This window comes from Aphis gossypii, chromosome 2, assembly GCF_020184175.1.
Source record: "Aphis gossypii isolate Hap1 chromosome 2, ASM2018417v2, whole genome shotgun sequence".
In the NCBI taxonomy this organism is placed as follows: Eukaryota; Metazoa; Arthropoda; class Insecta; order Hemiptera; family Aphididae; genus Aphis; species Aphis gossypii.
Window position 1 is genome coordinate 7,491,554 of NC_065531.1, and position 19,576 is coordinate 7,511,129.

General features: G+C 25.3%; 3 protein-coding genes across 4 annotated transcripts; 2 read left to right on the plus strand and 1 right to left on the minus strand.

The window, feature by feature from the left end:
- Window positions 1-229: 229 nt before the first annotated feature.
- Window positions 230-2,914, minus strand: LOC114125807 (p21-activated protein kinase-interacting protein 1-like). The gene is made up of 6 exons (XM_027989581.2): window positions 2,712-2,914; window positions 2,311-2,617; window positions 1,650-1,770; window positions 1,426-1,588; window positions 1,093-1,346; window positions 230-502 (listed from the first exon to the last, which is right to left on the minus strand). Exons 1-6 carry the CDS (start codon window positions 2,784-2,786, stop codon window positions 262-264), a joined length of 1,161 nt encoding a protein of 386 aa, XP_027845382.1. The 5' UTR covers window positions 2,787-2,914; the 3' UTR covers window positions 230-261.
- A 112-nt stretch (window positions 2,915-3,026) lies between these two features.
- Window positions 3,027-5,695, plus strand: LOC114125808 (RNA-binding protein 8A-like). The gene is made up of 5 exons (XM_027989582.2): window positions 3,027-3,213; window positions 4,413-4,559; window positions 4,621-4,757; window positions 5,253-5,377; window positions 5,438-5,695. The coding sequence occupies exons 1-5, from the start codon at window positions 3,162-3,164 to the stop codon at window positions 5,472-5,474; spliced, it is 498 nt and encodes a 165-aa protein (XP_027845383.1). The 5' UTR covers window positions 3,027-3,161; the 3' UTR covers window positions 5,475-5,695.
- Window positions 5,696-7,842: 2,147 nt separating this feature from the next.
- LOC114125761 (putative 1-phosphatidylinositol 3-phosphate 5-kinase) lies at window positions 7,843-19,223 on the plus strand. Of its 2 annotated transcripts, XM_027989533.2 has the most exons (25): window positions 7,843-8,209; window positions 9,002-9,106; window positions 9,163-9,352; window positions 9,834-10,089; window positions 10,156-10,365; window positions 10,524-10,696; window positions 10,775-10,885; window positions 10,952-11,108; window positions 11,217-11,378; window positions 12,220-12,418; window positions 12,627-13,268; window positions 13,369-13,521; window positions 13,843-14,117; window positions 14,197-14,449; window positions 14,523-14,698; window positions 14,765-14,946; window positions 15,006-15,125; window positions 15,304-15,714; window positions 15,786-15,907; window positions 15,972-16,117; window positions 16,282-16,354; window positions 16,457-16,637; window positions 16,743-17,069; window positions 17,179-17,340; window positions 17,815-19,223. In XM_027989533.2, exons 1-25 carry the CDS (start codon window positions 8,051-8,053, stop codon window positions 18,015-18,017), a joined length of 5,148 nt encoding a protein of 1,715 aa, XP_027845334.1. In that variant the 5' UTR covers window positions 7,843-8,050; the 3' UTR covers window positions 18,018-19,223. The 2 variants fall into 2 exon arrangements, with proteins under 2 accessions (XP_027845334.1, XP_050055882.1); XM_050199925.1 differs by lacking the exons at window positions 7,843-8,209; window positions 9,002-9,106 and having other exon boundaries at window positions 9,210-9,352; window positions 9,844-10,089.
- Window positions 19,224-19,576: the final 353 nt, after the last annotated feature.

Below are 19,576 nucleotides of genomic sequence, written 5' to 3' on the forward strand. Positions count from 1 at the left end.
ATTTTTTTTCCAATTTTAAGCTGTAATAAATATAATTTAAATGCATTTTAATAGTATATTTTTTTTGTTTTATAAGTCATTTTTGCATATTATTTTTTAAGGGCATTTTTGAGATTTTTTAAATCCCAGCACTAATCATTATTCATTACTATTATAATTTCTGTGTCGGATTATTGAGATATAAATATTAATAATAATTTCCTAATTAAATTTATTTAAACACATCAAATATTAAAGAAATATTTTTTATTTTATAATTCATTAAACATTGTCTTCACTAACTTTCCAATTGTTTGATAAACTTTTTTTCTTCTTAATTGGCTTTAAGTTATTACTCTTAACACCATTCACTGGTAATTTTCGTTTATTGTTGTGAACATCATTCATTGGCAATTTATTTTTGATATTTTGTGTCTTATTAGGAATACTTATGCCAATAATAGTGTCATCTTTTACTTCTACAGCTTCTTCGTCAGATTCATCCTTTACCGTCTTGGATTTTCTGTAAAAATAAAAATTGGTTAATTATATTCATATAATCTTACAAATCAAAGTCATATTTTAGAATTAAATTAAGGAATTATAATATAACAGTAAAAGATACCAATCAGTTTTAGCATTTTAAGTTCAAATATTGACAAAAATTCGTCAAAATCATGAATATTTGCAAATTATTTTGTAACTATAATTCATAAAAAATTTTATATAAGCATCTAAGTGTTGAAAATTTAATACAAGATTTTCTATAAGTTTAGGCAGCTTAGCTTACAATAATTATAAAAGAAGTTAAATTTTGGTGTATTCAAGCCATTAAAACATTAACCACCTTTTTCACCAACCATTGGAAATTATATCCTAGGCTAACAAATCATGTTTGTTCAGAACCGTTTTTCGTATACAATGATACCTATCATTGCCATGATATTCAAATTTAACACTCCTATAATATATAATAGTGATCCATACGGCACCAAATACACAGCAGAGAGGTACCCACTTGCCCGCTTTTTAAATAAAAGAATTAACTTATTTGTTAATAAAATAATGTTATAACAACATCTAACATAATTAATACTTTATTTTATTATTTACCTTAAGGAATTATTACAAATACAAGTAATTCTGCAGTCTAAAAACAATGAACAACTTTCGATAGGTTTCTTATTATCATTGAGTTCCCATACAGTAACATGGCCATCACTCAATGCTGTCACAAGTCTATTATCAACTTTGATAGCACATTTTACTCTAGATTCTCCAATTTTAATTTCCCAAATACTTTTTTTATGAATAATATTATAACAATTCAGTGTACCATTTTCTGAGCCGTAGCATACCAAATGTTCCTGCAATAAAGAATTAATTATGATTAATTAGGATTACTAGCAACATACAAATTAATTAAATATAATAATTGTCACCTACCGTTATAAATGTGACGCCATGTATTTTATGATTGTTTTCGATTGTACAAGCAATACCTGCAGTTTCTACATTAAAAATCATTAACTTGGTATTTAAAGGTAGTCCATAATACTGTCCAGCTGGAGACCATATGATATTATCAAAAAAGTAATAAGCACTCATACTAATAAACAAAAATAAATAAGTCGATTGATAACAAAATAATCTGCAAGATGTGCACTTACCTAGATTGATTAGTAGTGTATGCAGGTCTACCTTTTACTAAATTCCACGTTCTTAGAGTTTTATCTTTTCCAACGGATAACGCTAATTTCCCACTAGGATGAACTGCTAGGAAAGAAACGGCTGTAACAATTAACAAAACATGAACATTAATAAGTATATTGTAGGGAACAAATCTATCTAGTTTAACATCTTTTAGAGTTAGCAACCTACTCTACGTGTATTACTATAATTAGTGACTGAACATTAATATACATATATTATAACTTAACAAAACTATCTTGGGTAGGTGACAGAATATAAAAAAATTGTATTTTATACTATTTTTTTTAAACATTAAAATACATACAAATATACAGAAAAAAATCTGATATTCGTATCTTACAAAGGTTTCCAAAAAAAAAACCCAAAACCTATTCTGATTTTAGTGAAAATTACGAAATTAGCATAATTTTTTCAGCATTATTAACAAACTAATTAATTTCGAAGAAAAACTTTTGATACCATAATTTTTAAAACTGAAATACACAGGTTTCAAAAAAAATAAAAAAATTCAAAATTTGAAAAGATACTAAACTAAATTTATTCTATTTAGGTATTAAGTTTAAAAGTCATACCTAAATTGATATATGCTATTGCTTTAGAATTTAATCACCAGCCTACCTGATCCTTTATGAGCTTTATCCCATAATTTTTTAAGCTTCCATGTGCCAGTCTCAAACATTGCTATTGAACCATCCTCACTAGTACTGATTAAATGTGACTCATCAGGTGTGAACGCTAAAGATGTTACTGTGCCACTATGTTGTAGTATTGTGTGTATGTGACATCGCCTGATCATATTATATATCTCTATAGTCTCATCTGTACTACTTGATGCCATATACTTGGAAGAACACGAAACTGAACGGATACTAGCTTGATGAACATGATCATTAAATGATTGCACCAGTTCTAGATCTTTAGATTGCTGCAATAAGATAAAATAATCAATTTATAATTTATGTACAACTTGTACAAGAATTAAGCATAACTGCATTAAAATGACTAAAGAGAATATTTACTTGGCTTTTGAAACGACATTTTACACCAATCACAAATGATTCATAAGTTCCAAGAATAATTTCAAAAATATCCATAACTAAGTTAATATTAAAATTTCAAAATGTCAATGCATAAAACAAAAATTGTAAAATTAAAAACGAACTTAAAGAAAACCACGTTTTAAAATGTAGCATTGTAGCAATGTAGCATGTTCATGCCATGATATCAAGATTCGTGATAATATAGTAACCCTGATAGTCGTGCTGATCTCCCAATTTTGACGTATGTTCTGTTACCAACTTCACGAATATAAATAATAGTAGTCGTTGAATCATGCTTTAAGAAGTTGGGAAATCACAAAACTGAAAACATTAACTATTAAGACAGGCGTCCGTACACCGGAGAGCGAAAACACGGGAGTTCGTTTTGTAGTTTTGTTTATTTGAAACAGTTTCTCACTTTAACTTATAATGGCCGACGTTTTAGACTTGAACGCTGAAGACTTCGTGGAAGAAGATGACGGTAATATAAAATATGTATTTATATGTTATTTATCCTTAGTAACTTTGAAAACATACAAGATAGACAAGTATTGTATGTTATTTATTTACCCGATGATATGATTGATATTAATAGGAATAAAAATTACATGATCGACTTTTACGGCATATAATGATTAAATTAACTCAGAAATTAACTATTTAAATAATTAAATGAATAATGTTTATAATAATAAAAAAAACTTGTTTTAAGTTTGTTCACAATTAGGTACTACAACCTTGAAATACTAAAATATTTTCATACTATTAGCTAATTTAAATTATTATATTGATGTTCATAATAATTTTTCATTGAACAATATAAGAGCAACAAAGAACAACATTTTTGGGAAGCTAAAACCCTCGTATTTTCTCCATATTGATATGTGTGGATATGTCACCTACACTCTTCTACCCAGTTGGTACCTTTATTAATGGCTTGTAATAAATATATATATATAGTCGAGTCTCGATAACTCAAATTTCTTTTTGTCCTTATGAAATACGTATACACTCAATGCAATATTTGTAACTCGAAAAATACATAAGTCGAATTAACTTTTACCTTCCTTGAAATTTGAGTTATCTAGACCGGACTATAATTTTAATTCAATATGATTTTTCAAGCATACCTACATCTCGCATTTTCCCATTAATTATGTATTTGTTCAAATTTTGATTAATGGAATTTTTAAATAGTTTTAAACTTAAAAAGGACCTTATTTTTGATTATTTAAATCTAAATCAACTTAACAATTCACAATAAAAAGGTTGGTTCTCATTTGAAAAAAACAATTTGGTATTATCAGTACAAAAATCAAATTGTATATCAAACCTAAACATTTTCCAAATTTAAGAAACAGTATTACAATATATTCCTCTTAGCCAATTTGATCCTCATATTGAAGAAAACCTTTTTGTTCTTTTTTGTGATTTATTATTCAATGTATATTTTTGGGGGCATCTTCTCTGTAAATCCTATACCCTATTCCATCTAAAATTGAACCACTTGACTGACAAAAACTTGTGTGGTTTCCACATTCCCGCTACAAAACAACGACTGATGATAACCGTCAGCTAATTATAGAACGCATAGCCATCAACCACCATTAATTTGAATTTAATGAATAAAGTAGTTAATAATTAAGAAAATAAATATTTAATTGAAATTGTTAATTTTAGAAGGAGTCTCAAAACTTAAAGATAAAGCAAGAAGAAGGAAGGGACGTGGTTTTGATGACAGGTCTAAAAGAGATGATATTAAAGATGAAGAGATGGAATTTGATTCTGTTGATCAAAATGATGATGATGGCCCTGGACCTCAAAGATGTAATTTTACAATTTTCATAATTTTTTACTATTATTTACTTTATTTATTTAATTTTTACAGCTGTTGAAGGTTGGATTTTATTCATTTCTTCTTTACACGAAGAAGCACAAGAAGATGATTTACATGATAAATTTGCTGAATTTGGAAAAATTAAAAATCTGCATTTAAATTTGGACCGTAGAACTGGATTTTTAAAAGTATTTATTATTATTTAAGATACTGGTTCGTTATAGTCCCGCCTCGACTAGTGAAAACTTTATAGGCCCACCTCTCGGATTTATTATCATCCCGCTATCCATATAACAATAAATACATCATACAAATAATCTAATAAGTAATAACTCAATGGAAAAAACGTACCATTATTACTATAAAGTACTTTTCATAGATATTTTAACACATAAAATAGATTGATATATAATATATAATATCATTGATTATACATAGTATTGTATACCATGTATAAATGTATATAATCAATGAAACATCACAGTACCTACGTCTTTGTCCATCATTTGTTCATGTTTAAAATTAATTTTTATGCATTTTTTAATTTTAATGGTTTTAAATATTATATCAATATATATCGTCGAATTATTAGATTAATAAATATTATATATATTTATTGTTAAATATGGATGACGGAGCTATAACAAACCAGTACCTTATTTAGTTAATTTTTTTTTTTTAAGGGTTATGCATTAGTTGAATATGAGTCATATAAGGAAGCATCTAGAGCACGTGAAGGACTTAATAATACGGATATTTTGGGACAACAAATAAGTGTAGATTGGTGCTTTGTAAAAGGAGCTAAAAGGTATTATTAACCATCATTGTATTATGTGTTTTATTTTACTAATATATTATTATTTTTTAGGATTAAAAAGTCAAGACGTCGTATGGCTAATTATTAATCAAGTAATTGAAACTCAAGACACGTAATAAAAACTCAAATATTCTAGTTTTATTTTTTTTTATTTTTTTTTTTGTAATACATTTAATAATACCAAAAACAATTTTTTCATGACTTAAAGAAAATGTAAGTGTTTTAATTTATTTGTTGTTAAATCAATATTTTATAAGGACAAATTAAACAAAAAAAAATAATAAAAGAATAATTTAAGATAAAACAAAACATTATAAGTTTTTTTAATTCTAAACACTGAGATGAAACTACTTTCTGTGCTAATATTTAGATCTTAAATTAAAACTAATAAATTTTTTTTTTTTGTATTGTATTATTTGATGTTAGTTTATTTTAAATACATAATCTAATTTGTCTGCAACTACAATTAGTGTTATTATAGTCGAATAAAAGAGTACATTGAAATTTTTAAATACACCAATTTATATTGTCATTAAACATTTAGTCATCGTCCATTAAACTAACTTACAGTGGGAGTATATTAAGAGTGTAATATATATCTTATGAAATTTTTATTCAAAAACTATTCATTATATAATATTATAACAAGGTCAAAATAGCAAAATCTACTTATTTCTTTAACATTAACTTAGTCCTTTAAAATATATATTTTATAATATTTATAATATATATCCTTTATATAATTATATAATTAATCCTTATTATTAAGTATATTATATAGGTATTTAGTTAACATGGTAAAACTATAAGTTGATCTAATGCTGACAGGTTATAGTACTCAAAAATGATAGAGATAAGGTACATAATAATTTATACAACAAAAAAAAATACTGTTTTCGTGTTAATTTTGCTGAAAATAGTGATGGTAAGTATAAACAATAAATATAGATTTTTTTTATCACTATTTACAATAATAATAATAATACATAATATGAGATGCATAATATTAGCTTTTTCTACCTTATGTAATTAATAAATTGTATGAAATAAGAAAAGGTTTTCAATCCAACTAATGGAAATTATTTTTAAGTATATTTATTTCCAACTCAATTATTTGTCTTTATTTATTTTTATTTTTTTCAATATTATGTACTATATTTGATTGTGGAAGGATTTGAACAATATGTTTTTGTTAAATCAAAGCGTATTTATTGAAAGATCTGAGTGATAAGAAGAATTCCTGTTAATAGTCAATGTCTATAGACCATATTTTCGTTACTGTGACATGGTATGTATTTGCATTGCAAATAGGCTGTGGCATTTAATAATGATCTGTAAATTATCTTGAAATTCAATGTAACACTTGAATTTATAAGAGTATATGACAGCATGATTAATAATATACATGAAAAATACTAAAATCTAAGTATATTAGATAATACAAAAAACTAAGCCCAGGGTATTAATTGTATTAATATAGGTTAAGTTCTTCTACAACAATAAAACATACAAATTTTAATAGCCAAGTTTTTTGTTGACTAGAGAAAGGGAGGAATTTTAAAATGTTTTTCCTATGCTTTATAGTTATTTTAAGCTATAGGTACATTTTCTTGTATTCATTAAATATGGATTATAAAACCTAAAAAGATTAGCCTAACTTTTAAGTTTTAACCACTGTAACGGTGACTTTTTCATCTAAAAATTAATGAATAAAAAAAGGTAATTTACTAGTTACTACCTAACATTTTAATTGAAATTTGAATATCTTATGATTTATTAGATTAAAATGTATATGACATTATTGCATTTTGAAAATTAGGTTATTATAATTAAGTCAAATGTAAATTTGTTTAAAATTCTAGGATCTAAATAAGACATCTTGTCATATTGACTGAACGAGGAATTCAAATTCGTTTTTAAATTACATATTGCGTAATTAGTGGTGTATTATTCAGTATATTAGGTTAAAAGTAGATCTTTTAAGCAAAAAAAAAACATTTTGTTTCGAATCCTTTCATGTGTTTAAATTTAAAATACAATTTGTTGACACTAGTTGTCTAGTTACATTGTGTATAACCATGTGAACAAATTAAAATACAATTAGCCAATTAGGTTTAAATCGCGTAGTATTATAAATAATATGCATTATTACATGTAAATAGCAAACGCTAACCTATAGACTACCTACAGCATATTGCTTCCCTCGTATAATATTAATTTAACTTATTTAAGATTTAAATCGTGACATACACATATTCTCTTAGTCTTAGAGAAAAAATATAAATGTCATTACTCATTAGTTAATAGTTAATACTAAAATATTATTATTTATTCTATACATCCCCACCTGTTAATAAAAAATTGGATATCAAACCTAAACAGGTAATTTTCCTATTATCAAATGTCTTATCACATTGGTAGAATTTAAATTGTTTATTGTCATATTTTGTCTAAGCACTTGATAAAGTTAAAAGTTAAGAAATAAGGATGTTTAGTTGTGAGTGTATTCATTTTTATTTTTTATAAATTTACAATTATTTGAATTATTGTCATTCCAACAATTAACATTTTAACTTTTACTTACAATGTATTAAGTAACACACATAATGGCTTGAGTTAAAAATTTAAATATTGCTAAAGAAAATAATTAAGTTTATCTTAATCATGACTAATCTTCATACGACTACAGCATTAACGGAGTTTACTCCATTAAGTCCCGAACAAGAACAATCATCTGTTGGTTCATTTTTTTCTAAAGTATTCAGCTTTAAAACAAGTCCAACAGATACCAATGAAAAAAATACTGAAATAATTGTTAGTAATGTAAGTATAATTCTGTTAACAAAAAAATAATGAAGTAGATATTTACCAATGTCTATTTAATATTTAATTACCTACCTATTCTAAATATTAAAATATAAAAATATATTTTACATAAAACATCTTAATAAAATAATAGAATATATTATCTAAATCAGTTACCATATATGTTTTTTTATTTATAATATATATAATTTTATACATTTTCATATTTCCTGTAGGTTATAACTTATAGCTTAGGTTTAATATTATTATTATGCCTATAAATTTAATGTTTTAAAAAATCTTAAAAATCCGTTATAAATCCTTAAAAATGCGTTGAAATATGACGAAAGTAAATATTTTAAATTAAAGATAATGTTATAGTTAAATATTGTGTGTTTAAAACACATATAAAATATTTATATGACAAAAATCAATTGATAATTTGTAAAATGTATGTAAAACATCTCTTAAAAAGATTTAGTTCAAAATCATTGAAGATTTTCATAAAATGACTTAAAAAATCAAAAATGTACCTAAATAATAAAAATTAAATTCATTAACAAAGTCATACTCCATATTGGTAGCCCCCTGAAAAAACTGTATTTGTGTCCACCTAAATAAATATACTTAAATTTAAAACTTTTTAAGGAAATAAAAAGACAACTGTATTTATGTATTTATTTAGTTTTCAAAATTTGCCTAATTCAATTCTTAAGTTAAGAAAGCTTTGTTTTTTAATTAGCTAAATATTATAATGTATTTTTCTAAAAATTCTCAGCTTTAATTATTAAATCTGATTTTTATGATTAGGATCAAACAGAAAAGGACACTTCTCAAGCTCTTATGACTATAGATGCAAGAAATTTACCAAATATTCTTAAAAGAGTTGGAAATTTATTACCGATTCGATCAGGAGTAAGTTAATATTATTAAAGCAAATGTATCTTAAATTATTTATATTATTATTTTAGGATTATCCATCATATGGAAATACTGACTTAAAGCAGTATTGGATGCCTGATTCTGTGAGTAAAGAGTGTTATGATTGTTGTGAAAAATTTACAACTTTTCGGCGACGTCACCATTGTAGAGTATGTGGTCAAATATTTTGTTCAAAATGCTGTTACCAAGAAATACCTGGTAAAATAATGGGATGTTCAGGTGAGATTGTTTTTTTAATATTTATTTATTATTTATTGCAGGGGTCTTCAACCTTTTTTTGCAGCGGGCCACGTATTATTTTTCAAAAATTTTGCAAATCACTTTTGTAGTAAAAATCTGTATTTTATACAAAAATTCAGTTTTACTATTACAATTTTTATGATAACATTTTAAATTAAAAATTATTATTATTATTAAAAGTATATTATGTTCAATCCACAATTGGTTATGAACTAACAAGCAATAGCCCACGATTATATCTAGGTAGGTAATTTAATTTATCTTATCGCATATTTTCGATTGCAAAGACTTAAGCAATTTTATTGAAATAGAAAATATACATGATCAATTTCAAATGACAGGGTTGAAGACCCCCTGATTTATTGTATTTGTATCAACTATAATGAATAAAGTTGTATGATCATTTTTTTTTATTATTACTTTTAATTAATAAAATTAACTAAAAAATGTTTTGCCCTAGGGGACCTCAGAGTTTGTACATATTGTTGCAAAATAGTATTGTCTTATTTACAGTCTGTTGCTAAAGATGTAGTATTATCACCAGACTTAATATCACTTAAAAATGAATTACAAATGAAGTTGGGTAATAATGAAGTATTAACTAACTGTAATGTATCAACAAACACAAAATACATTGAAAACATAATTGAAACAACAAATTCTCCCAGTAGAAAGATTTCTGTTGGTTATCAAGAAGAAAATTTTGCTTTATCTCGGTACATTTATATTGTATTTCTATTCAACTAATTATTTTTAATTTTTAACTGTTTTTGCTTAATTAGATCAAGTACATTAGGTAGTTTATCTCCTATAGAATCTACTGATGATCCAAACGTAACCCATAATCTAAATAACTTATTTGAAGAAATAACACAAATTAATGGTGGATTAAGTTTAAAAACACACAGACACCATTTAAGAAGCTACCATTCATGTTTTCTTGGAAACAATTTAATTGAGTGGCTATTAAACCACGGGAAAGTTACTAGCAGGTAACATGTATTCTTTAAATCATAATATTTCAGTATACTATGATTGTTATGATAACAATCATAACATATAGTATTAGATAAAACCTTAGATTAGAGATAAAACTACTTAGATATTAATTAGCAAATAATAGTTATGATATGTATTTGTATCTATTCAGAATGCATGGTACAGCAATAGGACAAGTACTTTTGGATGCAGGATACATAGAAGAAGTTATGGAGAATGAAGGAGACTTTTTAGATGGAAATTGTTTGTATAGATTTTGTTCAGTACTTCCAAATCAGTCACATAAGAATGTGAAAAGTAAAACTACAAAATCTAAAATTTATGGTAAGTATAAATGTAAAATCTAAACATATCAATAATTTTATCAATAAAATAATTTTTATAAATATATATTTTTAATAGAAAAACAAGGTTCAAATGTTTCTAATGGAAGTTTTAAATTAGATTTGGATCTTCATAATAATACAGTTCAGATTTCAAAACCTAGTTCTCAAAAACTAAAACTAAATCCAGGTAAAATAAATAATTTTTTCATATATAAAATATAATTTTATATTTAAAAAAAATTAATGATTTTAGTTGTTGAACCAAGACCTATAGATACATTAATAAAAAAATTGTTAGAGATTATTGCAATGACTTACCAACGCAATAATTTTGGTACAATGAAAACTTGGAGTTCCCCTAAAAAACTGGGAGAAGATTATAATGAAGCATATATTTTTAATTACCTAACGTTAGTAACTATTTATTGCTTATAACATAACTAATACTTAAATACTTTATCAAGTAATAATTTCTATCATTTAAAAATTAATTAACTAGCGGTTATTTAAAATTTTAGAAAGATATTTGATGATCATAAACTGAACTTTGTCACACAAATGTTGAAAAAGAATGGCCTCTCTATTAATTGGGTTGACACCTTAATTGCTCTTTCTGACTTAGTTATTGGTGAACTTTCTCCAGATTTATCTCCTGATACAGAAAATATGAGTATTTGCGAGTAAGTTATTTTCAAATATATAATTATTTATTGAAGATTGGTAAAGCTAATTTTTTTAAACTATACTATATAATTGATTACTGAACTAAATCAAAATATTGCAATTTTGTATTTTACTAAATAAAATATAGGTATAAAAACATCTTTAGGTATATTCATATTATCAGTATTTACTATAATATGTTTTGATTATTATTTTGATGTTTGACTTATCTTAAGAGGATGCAACACCCTCGTGTGTTTTCTCCATCTCTCACACATACGACATAGAAAAAACACATTTACGCAATCTTAGTTGAACTTGCTCATTTTTGGTTCTAGAGCAGCGTTTCTCAAAGTGGGTATCATAGATAGGGCCATCCAGGGGAATGATGATAATTACAAGTCTAATTAATTTTTTATTACTTACTTATGTACCAATACATTTTTTTATGGTAAGGGGGGGGGCATTCATTATATTGTTTAGAAATAGTGAAAATGTCAACATTTTTAAATGACCTTTAACTTTTCAAAATTTAAATTTTTTTTAAAAAAAAATGCAGCATCTTGTCAGAAATATTTTCACAATTCAATTTTATAATAGGTATATTCACTCTAACATAAAAAATGAGCGAGTTCTACTCAGACTGCATAAACGCGTTTTGTCTATATCTTACATGTCTAAGAGACAACGCATGAAGGTACGACATTCTTTTAAATTATTTATTTTTTCTTAATTCATACTTTTAAAATAATATATTTCATAGTATTTTATATTTTATTATTTTTTGTTATTAATAAAAACCCATTTACATTTCTTCTTTTCATTGATATTCATTATTTGTTTATTTTTTTTTTTTAGTTATTTACAAATAAAAAAAATAGAAGGAGGTGAACGGAGTGATAGTTGTATTGTCAGTGGTATTGTATGTTCAAAAAATATTGCCAATAAAGCTATGGCATCAAGAATATCTGGACCTAAAATTTTATTACTTCAATGTTCAATAATTTATCAACGTGTTGAAGGAAAACTGTTATCATTAGAGCCTGTAATTATGCAGGTAAACTTAATAAATCTATACTCCATTCCAGAAGTGAAGACATCTGACAACAACCAGTTTTTATGTTGTACCTAGCATAATAGGTAGTTACCCGTAAAAGAGAAAAACTGCGTTTAGAACTGGTGTCTTCTTTTTTGGAGTCGATTATAGTATCTATTTTAATAAATAAAAAATGTATTCTTCTAGTAACTTAATGTGTAATATTTAGGAGCACGATTACTTCAGAAATATTGTGAGCCGTATTGTATCAATGAAACCTGATCTTGTATTAGTGCAAAAAAGTGTATCAAGAATTGCACAAGAACTTTTTAATCAAATGGGTGTGACATTAGTATTGAATGTTAAAACATCTGTTCTGGAGCGTATTGCTCGATGCACCGGTGCAGAGATATTAACTTCAGTTGATGCTCATATGGGAAAACCAGTGTTAGGAACTTGCCAACAATTTTATATTGAAAATTTTGGTAATAAAGCATTAATGTTCTTTGAAGGATGCCCAGTACCTGAACGAGGGTGTTCAGTTTTGCTTAGAGGCAGTTCTAACAAACAGTTAAAGATATTAAAAAGTATACTTAGACAACTAATATTAATGATATATAATTGGAAGTTAGAAAAATCCTATATAATGGATCAATTTGCATCACTACCAGTGAAAAATGAAGAATTAAATAATGACTCTCTTGCTGATTCATCAATTTCATTAAATGAAAATAATAATGCTGTTAATGAAGATCAATCAAAAATAACTGAATTGAATAATTCACAACCTTTATCGACCAACACCGAGCAAGACAATAAGTATCAATACTTTTTAAATTCAACATTACTTTCGTTATCACCATTAGTTAATGTAAGTAAGAAAAGGATAACACAATTTTTTGAACTAATATTTTCATATATTATATAATATGATTATATTAAACAGTTTAATTCTAATTCTCATTATTTAGTTTTCAGTTCCATACTTAGAATCAGATATTGGAAAACGTTGTAAATTGCGAAAATATTTTTCAAAACATATTTATGTATCACAGATTCTAAATAATATGAAATCATCAATAGACTGCAATCAAGAAAATGAACCGTTGGAATCAGAAATAAATGTATATAGTTCTTTTATTATTAACTATTATGTAAATATCATTGTGATTTAGGAATAAATATTTTGACTAATTATATTGTAGAGTATAAGCAAATATAATAACTATTAATTTTAATTTTCTAAATTAAGTTTTTGTCATCTAGTTTGGATTAAAAATCTGTTGACACTGTTAATTTAAAACTAAATTAAATTTAGTTAAAATATTATGTTTTGAATAATTTTAGGCTTTATATAATAAGTATATATTTATGTATGCTCTATAACTATAATTTATAACTTTCTAAATATATATTAAGCATATACTATTTTTTTTTTATTACAGCTTAAGCCAAAACATGCGTTTATAATGTCTAAACTAACTGAAGACATAAATGGTGATGAAGTTCAAACTATGTTGGCTTTGTTTCGTGCTCAAGGTGGTAGAATATTACACAATCAATTAGAAAAATCATCTATAAAAACTAAAAAAAATAATTACTCCAAAAAAGAAAAACTTGTTGACATATTTGATCCTGTTAATCATCAACGATTACCTGTGATGTTTTATAGTTTTTGTCCAGAATCAAATAATGCACCTTCATTTTGTGTTGAGCCCAGGTTTATTATATTATTGATTATTATTTATAACTGTTTCATAAATTTTATAAATTAAATATAATTATAAACATATTTCTAGGTTGGTATTTATGGAGTTCTATGGAGTTAATGATATATGCTTAGGCCGATTTTTAGAAAGATATTGTTTTCGTGATACATATGAATGTCCATCTGATTCATGTGACAGTCCAATGAATAGACATGAACGACGTTTCATACATGACACAAGTTGTTTTAGATTATTATTATCTAATATTAGTGGCCGTTTAATTGATCCTCCATACAATGAAAATTTAATTTATACTTGGTCATATTGTAAGAAATGTTCTTTAGTAAGTAAAATTTACAGACAATAATTATTTATATAGTAAATCACTAAATAAATATGTGAATTAATTTATTTAGATAACACCAGTAGTACCATTGTCAGATGATACGTGGTCATTTTCTTTTGCAAAATACCTAGAACTAAAATTTCATTCTCAGCAATGTGTTTGTCGTGCGTTACCTAATTGCAACCACTTTTTAAATCAAGATTATATACAATTTTTTGTTTACAACAAAACAGTAGCATCTTTTGAGTATGTTCAAAAATAAATAATTTAAATTAAAATATTAGTTTTAAATATTCTATTTTTTTGTTATAGATACATAAACATTAAAATGTGGGAAATTAGATTACCTAGTTTAAAACTTAAAATAGTCCCTATAAAAGTTAGCCAATACCGTCCTGATATATTGGAAGAAGTGAAGCAGTGGGCATTAATGGGACACGAAATATTTAATGCTGTTATGAACAAAATATGTTCTTTATCTATAGAAGCAAATGGTAAAATAACAACTTTAATTAATTTAATTAAGTGAAAATGTATACATCATACTTTTCAGCAAATTTCTTACCATTAAAACAACAATTGCAAAAGGATCAAGGATTATTTAAACAAAGAGTAGATGATATACAACTTCGAATTACATCACCGACACTTACTGACAAGGATACAAATTATGGTATTTAATGTCATGTATTTACATATCTATTCACTTTAAAAAAAGAAACCTCTGCGGCTGACTGTTACTTAGGGACATGAACTATGGCCCGACAAAAACTGGTCTCAGCTGAGTTTTCTACTTAAATTTAATTGAGTATTCATTATATGTTTATTTCCTACAATATTTATATTATTAGGGACAATACTAAATACAATATGGAAGTTGGATGATACAATGGCTTTATTGAAGAGAGCAGTAAGTGAAGCTGCAATCAATTGGAATTCTAAATTAATAAAAATAGAAGCAGCTATTAAAAAAGAAGATAAATCTCAGAGGAAAAGTGAAACAAAATCAAATAATCTGTCTGAAGTATTAGAAGAAATAATAAATTTTGAATGTGACTCAAATCGCTATGTTATTGAAGAACATAACATAACAAGTCATCTAAGTCAACATTCATTAGTTTCTGAATCGGAAATAGCTGCTGAACACGATTTTGAAAATCTAAACGATTCTGATATTTGTCAAAGTGAAAAATGTTATTTATCTGTACCACAAGCTCAAAGTGATATTACAACAGACAGTGATAGTGATGCTATTGATGATTGTCAGTAAATATTATTTCGACAATTATTAATAGTATAATATATATTTTTTTGTTTTTTTTTTTTTTTTCAGTTGATAGTAATGTACCAAATGAACCCAAGACTCAATTATCTATGTCACAAAACGATAAAAAAAGTGTCAAAACAATTCTATCACAATTTTTACCATCATCTACACCACCTGCAATTATTTCTGTAATAATTTTATAAATTACAAAAGTATAATGACTTTGTAATAAATAATTTCAATAATTTATAGAATCCAATTGAAATCACAGAACACCATGTATTGAACATACACTGCCGTACACCTATATCAATTTATGAAAAAGAACCCAGTTCCATTATCGCATTCACATTGAGTACATCGTTTTACCATAACAACATATCAAATACAGAATTAATGTAAATAAAAATAATTTAATATCAGTAAAAATATGGTCATCCAAATTTTGTATTAACAAAATTGTTTAACATCTTAATATAGTTCTAGTTATGTTATATTAATTTGAATGACCCTATTTATATGTATTTATTGAATTACTTTTATAAATTTTAAATTTAAATAGATCAAATGTTGAACAAGTTGAACTAGATAACGATCAAAAAGAAACAGATGAAAAATCAAAACAGCACATTGAAGTATGTACTACAGTCTTAAAAATGTATATTAATTTACATTCAATACATTTATTATTACTTTTTTTTGTATTTTAAACTTACCCATCATTTTCTTTTATACAGATAACCTTCTCAGATTCTACAACCAATTTTTATGTGAAAGTTTATTTTGCTAAACAATTTGCAAAATTAAGAGAAACATTCTTTTTATCAGGAGAAGAAATGTACATACGCTCTTTAGCAAGGTGTATTTCATGGTCGGCTAGAGGTGGAAAATCAGGGTCAAATTTTTGTAAAACAAAAGGTAATTTAAAGTTCAGTTATTTATATAATTATTTATTTTATTTATGTTTATAAATTATAATTATTACATAATATTAAAAAATATATATTTTTTTTTTATTATTAGATGATAGGTTTGTATTGAAAGAAATGTCTCGTTTAGAGATATTACCATTCTTAGAATTTGCACCTCAATATTTTGCGTATATACACTCACGTCAGACAAATAGACGACCCACACTTTTATGTAAAATTGTTGGAGTTTATAAAGTAAGGTATCGAAATACTGTCAAAGGGTCATCATTTAATTCAAACTTATTAGTGATGGAGAATCTTTTCTACAATAAAAATATTTCTCATATATTTGATCTAAAAGGATCCGTTAGAAATAGATTAGTTGATCCAAATTCACAAGATGGAGAAATCGTATTGTTGGATGAAAATCTCATTAAAAGTAAATTTCCTAAAATGCTAAAAAATATAAATTTTCTTTTTTTTAAGAATGACTTTAAATTGTATAAACAAAAATATAAAACATAAAATAATCATGGTTCCTATTTTAGTGTCATGTGAATCGCCATTATATGTTCACCCACATTCTAAAATAATTTTAAATCAATCAATTAATGATGATGCAGAATTTCTTACCTCACAACTTGTCATGGATTATTCTCTATTAGTTGGCTTAGATGAAGATTCTGGTGAATTAGTATTAGGAATCATTGGTGAGTTTTCAATTTTATTAATTATGGTCAAAGCTATCTTTAATAAACATGGCATACAGTGTATACCAATAATAAAATTCTACACACTTTCTAAAATATGCTGATTTTAAAAACTATGATTAAGTTGAATGGTTATAGAAATTAAATTTGTTTGTCATAATGTACTTGAAAACATATTTGATATTAATTTTAGCTTTTTAAATAAAACTTTTTCTACAATTTTTTTAATTTACTTTAATAATTAAGCACAATACCTTATACGTCTTACATAAAGATTTGTTACTAATAATATAATCACTGTATCATTGTATAAGTTATAAATGGTTCTGAATAAATTTCATGATTACAAAACAATCAAAAGTAATATTACTATTAGTTCTTATATTTATTTTTAATACTTTAAATAAAATCATTAATTGTTTTATAACCTTTTAACGGGTTTTCGTTAATAACTTATAAATTTTATTTTTACAGATTACATTCGTACTTTTACATGGGATAAAAAAATTGAAACAATGGTAAAAAAATCAGGACTCCTTGGTGGTCAAGGTAAATTGCCTACAATAATTTCTCCAGAAGAGTACAAGAATCGATTTATTGCTGCAATGAATTTGTATTTTTTGTCAGTGCCTAATAGATGGACTGGCATGGCCAAAGGCTTTGAACATCGGTTTTAATAATATTTTATACTTCCTTTCTGTGATATTATGTTTTACAATTAGTTTAAATTTTGTTTAAAGTTTTATTTCTTATGTATAATACAAGAATCAATATTTTATTTTAATTAATTTACCCATATGTACATAAAATGAATAATACCAATTATTATACTCTGTTTAGGTTAAGAGTGCCCAAACTCACGCATGCATACTGATCCACCAACAACTGTCAAACCTCCGGGCAAGATCAAACCTCATATATTGTACAATATATGCGATACATGCACGAACAAAACTAGTTTTTGTTTGAGCGACTGAGCACTCTTAACCAAAACGTCCTTAACAGTTTATTACTTATTAGTTATTTAAACTATAACAATATATAGAATGATTTACCAAGCATGCTTGTCCTTGTTCTTTATTTTAATAATAAATTTATTCAAACTCTAATTTTTGGAATTTTTAAACATACTTATGGGCCTTATTTTCAAATCTTTTTATACCATTTAAGGAGTGTCCTGTAGCTATATAAGCTTTGACCCTCACGTATACCTAAATTTTCCAAAAATTAAAATTTAACATGTTGACCGCCATATGGCCGCTGGTGGTCATCTGTAATTCTCAAATTTTATACATTTGTGACCGCCGGGGACCATAAATGTATTTGGTTTTATATTATTAACTTTTCTATGGTGCTACAATTATGCACTAAAATAAGGACCGTGGTGTAGTGGTGGGAATCATTACAATTTTTTTGGTATAATACGTTTTTTTTCCCATTTTTTTTTATTATTCTATTTTTTCATTATTTGGGATATACAAATTTTAAATGCATTCAAAAATATGTTTGGCATATAACAAATACCAATTATTGAATAACCGCTAGCAGCCATGTAGCGATCAACGTGTTAAATAAATTCATTAATTTACTGAAAAAATGAGACAAACATGCTTAATCAAACACCTATATACTGTGTGCAATATGATAATATATATTATATACATATAAGAGGTTATTAGATCTATTATTTAATTTAATGTCAATTAATATACATTGTTGATCATAATTTTACCTAATGGTAATAATATAATTATAAACTTAAATAAAAATATGTTTTATAGTTAATTGTTTAATAGTTACAATATTATGTTACATTATATATTAAAATGTTAATTATATTCAATATTTTAAAAAAAATAATAAAAACTATAATTAAATCATTAGTATATTTTCTATTCATCACTTATATATAATGTTATAAAAATGTCTCAACCTTGAATCTCCTAAAATAATGGGATTTTTGTCAGATAATTTTAATAAGTTTTTCTACATTAGATATCTTTTTTTTATAAATGATCAATAAAATGAATATTTACAATAATTAGTTCATGCGTCATATGATGGGTGTTGGGTTGATTGCTAGTGGGTGAAGAGGTTTTCTGTTGAAGGCAAGTTTGGCGCAATCTACAATATTTTAACTAAGAATAATAATATGGAGAAAATATAATAGTGTTGGTGCTCCTTTAATAAATATTATATTATGATATCTACTTATCTATTAACTAATGATTGTTAT